Below are 13,989 nucleotides of genomic sequence, written 5' to 3'. Positions count from 1 at the left end.
GGTAAATATCCTTACTCTCCCACTTTGCTCAAACTGCTCCTCTCATTTAGTAATTAGTACAGCCTTAGATCAAAAACCCACATGCAGAATTCACTATTATTCTGTTAAGTTTCTACACATTATCTTAATAAAACAAGTTTCATTTCATGTTCTTCAGGTGTGTTACAACACACACTATAATTGAAGTGTTATCTTTTTTGAGGTTCTGAAACCTGAAAGAATTGAAAAAGCTTTGCACAATACTGCAATAGTAAATCTCACATAAATATTGATGGAATATCCTTCATCAATGTCTAGATATGTTTAAGTTTCACCCCCGAAAGCTAAAGTTAAAACCACGATTTTGCTTCTCATGTTCTTAAAGAAATGATTCCTGCTGCTACTTTTAACAAATGTCACATTAAATCTGATGAGCAAAGGGTTAAGCCTATACTTCCTAGTAATGTCAGAGTTATATTTGATTAGTTCATTAACTGCAGATTTATGTAGTTTGTCACTATTGAAAATAAAAAGTGCTCAAGCTGCATTAATACTTTCAATCAGGACCCTTAGAGGCACTGAACTGTATGCTGTGGCTACTGTATTTTACCGTTGATGTTCATATTCATGAGTCATTGTGTATTGAAATTATTAGCCTTTTTGCCACTATTTTAATTACATTTAACTGTTTAATTATTTTTACTGTTTTACTGTATCAGCCTCATTATTTTCAGAGCTCATCTCAGGATCCCAGTAACAACAGAAGGACAGGTACTAACCTGGATACTGGTACAGGATAACCTGGTAGCTACATGGATAACGAGAGAATGCTTTCAGTATCAGTATTCAGATGGGTAAAGTCTGGGTACATTCCATTGGTAACTGAAGTACATCTCGTTTGTTAGATTTTGCAATGCATTCTGTAATCTCATGGTTTGCAAATTCAGATACGAATAGAATTATGGATCACACCTCACTGAAAATGCCTAGGAAAAAGACTGAGTTTTGGCAGCTTGGAAAAACCCATGCAGCACACACCTGTTACTGAAAAAGGTAGCCATATGACATAGGGACCCTCCTGACGGCCAAGAAAATTCAGCATGGGACTGTAATCTCAGCTCTTATGCAAAATTATAGGCGAAATATTCCCAAATATTTCATTCAATTACAAATTTACCCAAGCCTAATAACAAGCACTAGGATAAGGATACCAGCCACAGTGTTTCATTAAATTTAGTTATAACAACAATTCGTAACACTGAACCAGAGCACTAGAAAACAGTTAGAACCAAGAAGTAAAGATCTGATCCAAAGCCTATTTAAAACAGTAAAATCTTTWCTGGTCTTCATTAGGCTTAGTATTAGGCCTATGAGTCCCTGAATGCGCATATGCACACCTCTCTTGTAGTGAAAAGGTCATTTGCTCTTTTAGAGATTCCCAAGATAGTTCTGGATAAGTTGGTTTGTTTACACAGCACAGTGCCACGCAGAGATACCAGCCTGGATCTCAAATGCAGCACCCATATACTAGTGCAACTCTGCACCCAGGCTAATTAGTGCTGCCTTTCTGACAAAACTATGCTACTTTGTTAGCTGGAGCTAATTCAGCCAACGTTAGCTCAAGAGTCTCTGCATCCCACTCTGCTGCACAGTGAAAACACAACAACCTTTTATTCCTCCTACTAAAACACCTACATTTGCATGGATAGAGGGGAATGTATCTTGGTGATCCACCATGTAGATAAGAAATGATAACAAATCCTTCCCTTGCTGTAGTGCCCTGATGCTGCCAAGTGTCACCCACAAACCCATAAGGAAATCTTAATATATAACCGAAATCAGATCCCCAAATGATTTTTTGTATAAATGGCCTAGTTGTTGTCTTCCCACTTTATACTTTTGAATGCAAAGAAATTGTAAGAGAAATTAGATCCACTGTGTCTTGTATACAAAGTGTAATAAATAAACTGAGCAAAATGTCAGTCTCCTCTTTGAGGAACTCACAACCTGTTTGTCTATCCAAACTATGTACTTTATATGCCTTCTATAACTAGTCTATCATCAAATTTGATATGTATGAAAAGAATATCTATGTGGAAAGATATTTCCATACCTAAAGAAGTTGTAGAACAGGTTAAATGAATAACAAGCATTTTTATAACTATTATGCCTCATAGAGTGCTATACATTAAAGAAAGAGAAACCGAGAAACAGTAATCTGCTAAGTTTACCCACTATACTTATTCTGTGCTAATGGAATCTTAGCTCTCAGGAATGGGAGAGAGCTCRTCATTTAGTAGAGGAGATGCACCACTTGTGATACGAATGTGGTTGAATGACTTCAAACCAACCATTTCCAAAGGACAAGTTCCAATCACAAAATGTATTGTAACAGTTAAAGGTAGCAGTAACTTCTTGGCAGTCTCTACAGGGAAAGCAAGAATAATGTAGGCTTACAGCAGTATTATTGTTCCTGCTGGAGAATGTCATCTTTACAGGTCAGAATTGTGCCATATTGGTGGATTAGAAAGATGCTGCCACATCCRTTCAGTCTCCTTGGCTAACAACTCACAGTAAACACACACAATTAAAAAAAATGAAAAACACTGGTAAAACACCAYCTATTTAGAGAGATGCCATCTTATTTTCCTAAAAATGTCCAGTAGGTCCACACAATAAACCAGATGAAGTATCAGGAGGGCAAAAAGTCACCTACAAAGATTGCTTTTATGTGTGTGTGCTTCCTTCAGTTTCCTGTGAACTTTCCAGATATTTATAATATGTTCATTACCTAACCAAATAGGACCCACTCCTAATCATGAGCCTGGTAGGCTCTAACTACCAGGTGTAAAGAACAAACAGATAAATGACTCTGTTCCTATTTCCTTACAGCTATATGAGTATAATAATACCCCATTACAACAAAGGGTAGTAAAAAGGCTGAAATTAAAGTTTGTGAAGTGTTCATAGGYTATAGAGAAGAGCACTTTAAAAAAATTGCAAAATTAATTGTTAAAAAGTCAGGAGGCTATAAAAATAAATGGACACTCTCCAAACTCAAAGTTACCACAAACTTGCACAAGACTAAATAAGTAAAAACGGAGGAAAAAAATCCTCTAAAATTAATATGATACAAGTTYAACTCATCCACAGGCCAAGAGGTCTGCAAAAACATCTATTAAGTCAAACTCCTGAAATAAGTATATTTACTTTTTAGAACCAAAGACTGCCTATAATTCACCTGCAAGGTTTCAGAAATACATGTGTATGGTATTGTTTTCAAGGCAACCCAAAAGCTAAAGCTGCGTCAGCTGGAATAATTTATATTTTGATCTGAACCCCTCAAATAACTCACTTCCTTAATTACTGTCTTGTCTGACAGGGAATCTTGTGAATATATATTGTTTGCTTTAGTCACTGAGCATGTGATGATGCTTTTGACAAATAGGGACACTATTTCATTACATTAAATCTTACCTTCAAACTAAGAGTTTTCTACCTCATTTGTCAATAAAAACCATTACAGGCTCCTACTATGCTATTGATCCTACTCCTAAACAGGAATTAATATGAAGATTAACCTGAAAATGGCCATAATTTAAAACCACATCTGACAAATCACAATGGATCCCATTCAGAGCTGCTCATCACTGTCATGTAACAACCACCTACTTGTAGCTGAATCTAAATAGATTTTCTGTACAGCAGAATCTAGTCACTCAATCAAGAAAAAATTGGAAAAAAAAGCTAATCATTCTAATAACCACTATTTGCCATGAAGGTTTGAGGAATGATTCTATGCTTAGGGAGGAGCTTTAGAGTTTTATTGGTGTTTTTGAAATTCTGCACCTAGAAAATTTCCTATGGCCTTTTTGCGGTCCAGTGCGATTGCTTTATGCCAATGGAACCATACAAACTMCCATTACGTACTCCACAAGTAGACATCTGAATACTTGAGCTGACAAAAAATCTCCTCCAGCAGTTTACAGCRTCTGATCTGTGGCACACAGCTGAACAAAACTGACTATTCCAAGCAAGATACAAAAATACATACCAAACCCTATACAAATATACATGCACCAAGTAATTTCACACAGTGGGATTGGATGAGTAAATCCAAGAAGCTGGTACTGGCACCACATTTCCTGTTATATGTGGTTTGTGAGATGTGAAGATGATCTGTGGATTTGCTTCAAAACTGCACTACTCCAAATCAAATTGTTAATGTAAAACACATTCATAAATGCTAACCAGTTCATTAGGGCATTTCTTCTGAAAGGAGGAACAGTCAGCAACCACAGACTTAAGACAAGTGAATCACTTGTCATCAGCAGACTTCTACGTACACTGCTAGAGATTTGCACACAGCTATCCATACAATGAGCTCAAACAACCAATTTCATCCTGAAATGTTTCCAGAAATGCATCACAGCCTTGATCTTAAAACATCAAAGATGCAGAACCCTCCACTTCTCTTCCTCCCATGATTAAAGAGGTTTGGTTTACATACCTATTCCTAAAAGTATGATTTTTCATTAAATTTCTAACTGAAGAATACACACGTACCTTCAGCTCTGGATGATAGCACTCTTCTCCACAGATATTTTCATGCCTTTTACATTCTCGGGAGATGCACATTCTATCACCTTTGTTGCTCCTTGGAGTCTTTGCTGGGGAACACCTCTGCCACGCTTTACGTAAGAGATTATATCCCAGGATAATGCCATTTGGCTGTCCTGGTGGTGCCCAGCTGATCTGAAGAGATCTACAATAAGCACAAAATTAACATCTGTTAAATTATTTAAAGTAACATTGGTATTTATATTTCTATTGATACTTACATTAAAATACTAGCCTATAATGGTTCCATTTATACTGTTCATATAACATAAAATATTTTGAAGTGTCCAAAATCCTCTTCTGGATGGCAATTTTAATAGCTTCCTTAATAACCAAGTATTTGAAAACAGTATCAATATTTGATAATAGTCTGCAAAAATGAATCATGTGACCAATCAAAGTCTTTAAATATCTCACATCTCATAACTCTATGAAAAATATAYGTTGGTTTGAAACTTCTTCTTTGATATGAAGTTAATAGAAAGTAACAACAGTTCATTCAGCTACTTGAACTACAGAAGTGCAAACCTCTCCTGCAGGTACACACACTGATCTCCTCAGCCYATAGGCAAACATTTTTGATTCTTTTGAAAAATATGTAAATGAATCTTTTTCAGAGTAATATAAAATTGCTACATTTTTAAAGTTTAGTTTTACTGTAGCATCAATAAGCACTAGTTCTCTTCTATGCATAAATATTTTTATTGACATAAATTTGAAGTGAAAAATGTAAGTCTCTATTGTGAGTAAGACTCAGCTTCAGGCTCTGAACAAAAAGGTATGACTGCAGCAGCCCCCAAAGGACTGTCTGTAAAACAAAATACTGTTGCTGATTTCAGGCTTGAAATTAGACCATCTTCAGTTTAAGAAARGAAGTATCTTATGAAAAAAACTCATGTTAAATTGCAGTATGCCTGCCATTACTAAAATGTGCAGGCATGGGCTCCAAAATCACAGTTAGCATTACAAATTTCTTTTTTTTTAATTCAAGRTCTCAAAATTGACATTAGAAACAGAAATATGCTCCTCTTGCATGCATATTTTCAGATGTATCTGTTTACATCGATAYTTCAAATTAAAACTCAATTCATCTCTTGCATTATCTCTCTGGATTACAGAGTTACATATGGCACTAATTTCTTTCAGCATGACTTTCTTGTCCAGATAGAGGGTAGAAGATTCTAGTGTATGACTTTTGCTACATGTAAATAAATAGGAGGCTTTACAACATTTTTTGGTATATACTGTGCTCCAAATACCTCTTTTTAATCTCTATGTCCCAGTTACACAGCCACTGTCAGAATGCCAGTGACATCATAAATTAGCATTACTTTAAAGTGAAAATGTTACAGTGAAACAGCAGCTGCTGAGATAAACCTTGACATCTTAACAGAATAAAAATAACCAAACTATTATTTCACTTCCTTGAGGTATAAACAGATTAGTATACATAGCAATAAGCGTTTGGAAAACAGGAATTAATGTCACCTATGAAGAAATAACTTCACAGGTGACTTGTAGAGTCACCATTATTATTCCAAGGTCTTCATCTGAACCATAGACTTAATTCCATACTCTGTATACAGCTATTTTTCTACTCATTACATATTCTACCACATGTGTGCAAACACACACACACACATTTATATTTAAATAATGTTACAAGACCTGACTTAAAAACATAATAGCAGGAAAATATATTGTAAAATTTCAGAAAAAAAGATAAAAAGAAATGGGAAAGAAGGCTAATACTTCAGCCTTTTTAACTACCATTGCAATTCTCTCCTAGTCTTTGCACAGTATAGACCATAGGAGCAAAGAAAGCATTTCTAGTCGTATTTTTGAATGATTTGCTTTCTGTAAGTCTCATTAAGACCCTGAAGGGTAGATTTTCAAAGTAATRTGCCAGTTTTTGCCGTTTTGCAAGTTGTATTTCTCTCTAAAACAATCTCAAATTACGTTTAGTAACTGATACAGCGATTTGAACATTTTGCCTTTGCTGTAAATCTCACCATGTATTTTTTTCCTTTTTAAAAAGCAACTACTGTATTATGATTCAATTCATAGATACATATTTGGGGTGGACACAGCCTGGCATCAAGCAGACCTACAGTGGCACCGATAAATCATGGGGCACGGAAGCATACTGACCAGTGCTACTGAAAGGGTACAGCTCCATATGACCTTCTAATGGAGCCACAAGTGTGGTCACTTACAGAAAAGCAGACTCTGTCACAATTTTATGACTGTTTCACTTACAGTTATGTCTACACCTTCTGATGCTTGCTACCCATGAAAGATCGTGGTGTTTCTGAAAGCATCACAGCAAGAACAATGCACAGCTCAATYAAAAAAATAATCAGCAGCAGGGTTTTCATGGGACCGAAGAGCTGAATGAGCCTTGAAGTTTTTYGACCCCCACCATCTTGACTAATACCCCAGGCTGAACTGAGCAGGAGCAGATTTACTGGGACACTGTGGGTACGTTCATATGCAACCAGCTGTAGCAGTGACACTGCACGAGGTTATGGAGACTGTCCACCCTCTCTTCCTCTTCGTCTTTAGATAAACTGGAATTGTGTCTACTGATACTAAGTGCCCACAGCCTGAACTACAGAATCAGACCTGCAAATTCTGCAGATTATGCACAMATGAATATATAACTTCTGGCATGCTAGGTGTAGTCCTTGTCTGCTCAGAGAAAACTTCATCTCAAGCGCGTGCAATTTATAATAGTTCAAACGCTGCATGACTGTTGTCAGTGTGGCTAATATATTGAAGTAGGGCTCATCTTCCACAGAAAATGCAGCCTAAGTAGGTAGTTGGGTTCACAGAAAAGAACTGCTGCACACTGCAGCCRTGAGGCATTGCAGCAGTTCCAGAATATAGAAAAAAGTTTCAAATGGATCCACCAAGATTAATTTATTTATTTTAAATAATCCAACAGACTTAACTTCTTCAGGTCAAGCATGTCTAGGCAATTCATTCATACATTTTTAAAAATTCATGAAAAATATCAGTATTTCAGAGTTTTGTTATGGTATCAGACACATTCTGATAAGGCTGACTTTGGAAAAAATTCTGGTTTTTGTCTGCTGGAAGTATCATCAGCTCCAAATGTCCAGAGGTCATGGAAAGAGTTCCTTCTGATTTTTTTTTTTTTAATCCAGTAACAATGACTTAACCATGAAGATTAAAAATGTRGTAAACCCTCACTTGTGCATTTTGAGAGTGAAGGTTGTGTTAGTCTCATCAAATACAAGGGCTAAATTTAAAAATCAAATCAAATCTAAGAATCAACAGATTTACTCTCAAGAGCAGGAATAAAAAATCACAAGACTCACATGACATTCTTAAGATAGGGAACACTGCAATTATTAATGCCCAGTGAATCAAATACTTTCCTCAGCAGGAGATCACACATACTGAATAATTTCTTCAGCATTCTTGCACGACAGTTAACTACCAACTGTATCATGGACAACACTGCTAACATAATTAGTGAGGCAGTATGACACAGCACAGAAGTCTGATAAATGGCATTATGCTTCTGTTGTTATTACAAACTTCTTCGGGAAATTTTTATATGCCTTGTTTTTCCCATCAATGAAGTGAGGAGAGTGATGAGGTTTCCTCCACAGGGCCACTATCCTGGAAGGGCAAAGTGCTAATACTGTGTTTGTGTTTTGCCTGTCCTCTGGACTATTCTGATTAGTTGGTCATAGACTGGCTGGATGTGATTCCACAGAAATCTATCCCAGCATTTCCTATTCATCCATACAGCTATGAACTGCTTTCTTTATTCTGATGTAGTTTCTACCAATTTTCCCAGCAGGGAAAAGTAGACTTATTGGTGTTTAGTTCCCCAAATCCCTTTGGAGAAATCTGCACCACACTGTCATCTTCTGTTCCTCCAATACCAAGACCAATTTAAAGGACGTTTTACACAGGAAAGAGTTTGGCATTTTCATATTTGAGGTCATTAGAACTCCTGAGTGAATACCAGCATCCCAACAATATATTACTCTGTGTTTTATCCATTTGTTCTAAAATTTTTCTTACTAACATATTAATTTGACATAGTTCCTCTACCTCATTCCCACCACCAAAAGCATTTGATACAGAAACCTTCCTAAGAACCTTGATAGTGAACATCAAAGCAAAGATTTCATCTAGTTTTTCTTCAGTGGCTTATCTTATTCCAGGTTTTCTATTACACCCAAATCAGGTTTTCTGGTTCCTCCCATAATGCACAAAGGGCTCTGTATTTCATCAGGAAGCTCTGAAGGATTTTCCCTAGTTTATTCCATGTGGTGTTTCAAAGCCATCAACCTTTTAATTAAGCACTTAAGCATAGAGTTCCTCCCAGGGTTCATCCGCATTATACCTTAATTTTCTGAAAGGTACAAAGCTGCCACTAAATATTGCTATTTAAAAACTACCTAAATATGCCATATTAGAAAGTGAGAGAAGTATTTTAAAAGAAATTAGCTATTTTCCAACACACCACAAGAACTTCCTCCACTACACAAAACTTAAATTGGCATCCACATGTATGCAATACTCAGAGAACTGTATAATCTGTGCAGTAAAATATGCCTCTACAGAGACAAATCCTGAGATCCTAATTCAAGGAAAATGTATACTTGATTTTAATAGGACTTACCTTTACCTAAAGATGCCTTCTTCCCTACACCCCAAACAAAACGTAAACAAAGAATATAACAAAACAAAACCTGACTTAGACTTCAGAATTGGGTCCCATACTATTTTCCGTTTGAAGTTTGGCATTATAAAATAGTAGTTTCAGGACTGCGACCTTTTGTGCCAAGTTTCAGCCTGAAGCTGAGTTATTAACTGTAAGGGGTGGAAAAGTAAGGTATTTATAATGGCTCTGGTGGTATAACCTTCATTAGAACAGTTTGGATGGAGCTGCTATCAGAAAGACTTCTAAGAAGTTGGTTGGTGAAATTATAATTTATGTCATGCRGCACCTTGAGGCAAATTTTAAAACAATTATTTGTGAATGCTACAAAGACATTATCCTACAGCATTCTCATCAATAATATAGCCCCCAAACTGATTCAGAAGTGGAAAAATGCCATGATTCCAATTAAAGACAATAAACTGCATGATCTGTATTATATCTCATCTATCCCATGAGCCTCTAATGTAGAAATGCCTTTTTCTCTGTCTGATGGCAGATAGGTATTAAAATGTCCTCTTGTCTATACAAACCGCTTTTTTTTCCCAAGCTTTTTCTTTTATGGAGGATAAATAAGCAAAATTCATATTCAGCCCAGCACCTGCTGAGGCTGTCAGCTGTAGTGTTTGTCATATTTCAATCAAAGCTGAAGCCAGCCAGTCATTTTTATACTGCACAATCCCTACATACTCCAGGACCAGAATTAATGAATTAGCTATTGATTAAATTCCACTCTAGCAAATCCACCGTGGCAAATAAATGAACTACCCGGGGCACGTGTAGGCCATGGCCAGACATGTCCGGGCAATCGATCAGTGGTTAGTATTCTTTTGGGATATAAGAACAGCTGATGATAATACGACATGTAGGAAAAGGCAGTGTAGAAACAGAGTGTGTTTCTGGCTGAGCAGATTAGAAAATAGGGAGGCATTTTTGATCGTTTTGCATTCATGTGTTATGACATATTTAGTCTATATATAATAGCAGAAACATGCATACGTGTTTGCAGTAGAGACAATACAGACAAAAGCATACATAAGTTAAAGCCAAGGGCAAAAGATGAGATCCTGAATTGAGTTCTTATCATCAAACAAGCTTTGACTATATCTGTGTGACAGAAAAATAGCAAGCTTAATTTCACCCTTATACGGAGACAAATGCTGAATTCAAACAAAATGTAGAAATGATGAACAGCAAACAAAAATCTTTAAGAGATTGGAGGAGTGAATCCATTCTGAAGGCCATTTCTGAAGGCTCTGATATTAGATTTCTGTTATTTTAAAAAAGATTTCTTCTTGTTTCTACAAAAGAAACACTGCTAATGAGCATACTCCATCAGACGGGTAATAAAATCACACCAACAATAACATACACTAGGCTAACTGTTTTATTGTTGGTGTAATTTTGATAAATGTGTKGGCAAGCATGGTTTTAGTCTGTCTTTTGGAACACTTTGGAGTCCTTTGGAGTATTAACTCCCAAATAAGCTCTGTATATGTTACTACTCAGCTGCTTCTGAAGACTGCAAACCTGACATTCCTTTTAAAATTAAGAAGTTGGCCCGTGACTGTGGAGGAAGTGGAGAGGCAGAATTCAATCAGTTCTTCAAGAAGACACAAAAATGCATGCCTTTTAGGATAGCTTATTAATTCTTACTGTTGTGTGGGTCACTTTTTTTTCCACCATTACTCRAAATTTCCATTATCAGCATCGCATTGCTCCTTGAGCATTAATCTTCCTCTTCTTAACTGACACTTTTCACTCCCATAGAAGTCCCCCTTTTAACTACTTCCACTTATGCCTTCTTTACTATCACAACTCAATGACCAACACATGGGTATGTCCAACCAACAAAAGGTGTGATTTCCTCAGTTGTTCATTTGGCATCCCCTTCATCAGRAGGGTATACTAAATTCTTTAATGCACCTTATTCAGTTGAGAGAAGACAACTTTACATTTGGTCTCCCATTCCAGCCACCAATAGCTGTGATATATGAAAGCCAACTATAGCATTGTACCTCGAGCCAATTACGTGAATAATGGGTGCTGACAGCTGCTTTGGCTCATCTTCCACGGTTGTAATTTGGGTCCCATTGCTTCTCACGCAGGCATACACTGTGCAGGCTTCAATCTGATGAAGAAGAACATGAGTTTCAAATATTCAGCTGCACAAATTATCCAACTATGTTACCTATTTAAGACTTTTCTCCCCTCATGGGGCTTTCTTCTTTTCTACTTAAAAGACTCCATATAATTGGGAAAATACCACAACTTTGAGATAAGTATATCTGCCRCAGACACTGTACTGTTGCTCACCTTCCTAAACCTTTTTCAGAAGTAGATGTACATGCAGCCCTCTGGAAGCAACTGAGGTTTTGTATTAAATTAGCATCAACAGAGTTGCAATGAATTTATTTCTGTACATACAAGCAGAATCTGGTATTTAACACTAAAAATAATGTCTAACTGTAGTACGATGGAGAGACAATAAGCTACTACACTTGAGCAAGTCATTTCAGTTTCCTAAGGCTACCATGTATTCTGACATAAAGCAGGGATCATTTTCCTTAATACGTTCTATTCCTTTCTTTATGTCTGTTCTKGAAATTTTTGTTAAAGGTAAAAAACAGAAATATAAATTGTATACTTCGTATTACCAGTAAGATGCATATGCATCCAAGATGATATTTTTTCCAGAACAAGAAAAAGAACCAAAAGAAAAAAAAAAGAATCGTTTATTTTGTTTTTACATGCTAAATTGATGCAAATATTTGCCCAGTATACAGACTAGGAGAGTGGAAGAAAAGAATAATTAACATCACAAGCAACAGAAGGTGGCCATGGTAAATTAATATAGAGGGTCCATAAGTGTGGCAGTACTCTGAATTTGCATTGTTATTGAGAAAAGACAAATGTATTTCCAAGTAGCATTCAGAAAGTCATATGTGTATTCATGGACGGAGGTTTGCTGTTTCAGAGGGGCTGGAACACAGAGATCTGTTATGGGGTGCCTGTCTGTGATATTTATTTATGGCATGTAGTAACTGGATGCAAATTTTCCAACAGCGTATACATGGCTACTACTAAGCCCTTTTCATATATAATACAAACCAAACCTGAATGAAATAGACAGGGATAATTACAATTAAATATCAAACTACTTTTCTTGATTATGTATTACTACAATTTAAAGACAGACAGATATGATTTATTCTTTTTTTTTTTCATTCTGCACACAATATTTTGTCTTTCAGTAGACAACTAAATAGAGAGGCAAGGGTAGAGATAGACAAAAGGAAACGCAAAGAATACTACTGTAATTATTAATAGCATAAAAAGTCCTACTATGATTTCAGGGCTCAGCTCTGCTTCCTTCTTAGAAGGATGAGGAGAAAAAAATGATAAAAGGATGACAAATGCAATATCATTATTTCTCTGTGCTGATATATTATGCATGCCTGATGTTTCTAAAACAATTGCAATTTTCTTTTAATGAGTAGGAGTAGAATCTTCGCTTCTTTGTAATATATGTTGGGGTTTGGCTAATGCTGTAGCATAGAACATTTAGGGGAAAGTAAATGGAGTTTTGATGGTCTGAAAAAAAGAGATAATGGAAATTTGTATTATGAAAAGTGTACACAGATCTAAAATATACYGAAAATAAATTTTTGCCTTGTACATATATACACACAGGAGTGCAAATATATATCCAAATGCATAGAGAAATTAATGAAACAATATTTATTTTGGAAGTATATACATTTTATGTAAAATTAACGTATACTACACAACTCAGAAAATATATTCTAACCTGTATATCATATATAGTGAATGGAGACAAATCTGCTAAAAGAAAAGACCCAGGTTCGTTCATTCCAGTCTTGTACTGCTTATTATTTACATAGACAGAATAATCTGTGACAACACCATTTGGGTTTGAAGGCGATGTCCAGATGACACGTACAGCTGTACTGTTGATGATGACAACCTCTGGAGGGAACATGCCCTCAGGCTCTAGAAATAAAGGAAGAAACTGAATAAACTCCAGCTGTCTCTGCAAAAGCACTTGTTTAACCAAATGCAGATTAGTATTTAGGTTTAGTAAAGGGTTCACTGCTTATCTGCTTTCCTCTGATGAAGTTATCACAGTCTGTAGTCTTCTGTAAATTGGCTTATTATACTCTCAGTTAGAAACCATGAGAGCTGACGGTAAAATGCTTTATACCACCAGCGTAGTGTCAATCACCAGTGGTATGTGGCCAGTGAGATACGATGATAAATTATTCAACCATGTGCATTGCCAATATAAAAACATTATTTTTATGCCCTCCCCAATCCCAATCTTTCCAAAACTGAGAAAAACAGAGAATTCTGCTTTTAAAGCAAAATCTGAGACCAAAACACTTTGTCTGGTGGAATGTGACTTATCAGCCTTGTAGCTCATGCAATATGAAGCAATATGCAATATTGTCATTATGTAAATGGTTTTGAATGTTGATTACTATAGGTAATGATGAAGTCTAACACTTATTAAAAAAAAAGCCTTCCATACTGTTAAATTACATAATTATCTAACCATGTCAGAAATAACCATGCAAAGACCTATTTTTATCATAAGAACTCATCCTTACCAGTTGAAAAATTGCCCTTGCGATTGATTCTATTTTATAAACAAAAGGTGCTGG

The 13,989-nt window shown here is 36.0% G+C and overlaps 1 protein-coding gene across 1 annotated transcript in view; it reads right to left on the bottom strand.

Moving 5' to 3' along the window:
* USH2A (usherin) overlaps positions 1 to 13,989 on the bottom strand; it is a 399,365-nt gene that overhangs the window by 99,445 nt on the left and 285,931 nt on the right. The window contains exons 45-47 of the mRNA XM_085300119.1: positions 13,116 to 13,318; positions 11,323 to 11,435; positions 4,546 to 4,744 (exon numbers count right to left, since the gene is read on the bottom strand). Coding sequence (XP_085156245.1) covers positions 4,546 to 4,744; positions 11,323 to 11,435; positions 13,116 to 13,318 — 515 coding nt within the window. The remainder of the gene's footprint in view (positions 1 to 4,545; positions 4,745 to 11,322; positions 11,436 to 13,115; positions 13,319 to 13,989) is intronic.

The sequence above is a fragment of the Rhea americana genome, unplaced genomic scaffold, assembly GCF_003343005.1.
Source record: "Rhea americana isolate MKP2758 unplaced genomic scaffold, rheAme1 scaffold_160, whole genome shotgun sequence".
NCBI classification, from domain to species: Eukaryota; Metazoa; Chordata; class Aves; order Rheiformes; family Rheidae; genus Rhea; species Rhea americana.
This window is presented reverse-complemented; position numbering and strand designations above follow the sequence as displayed.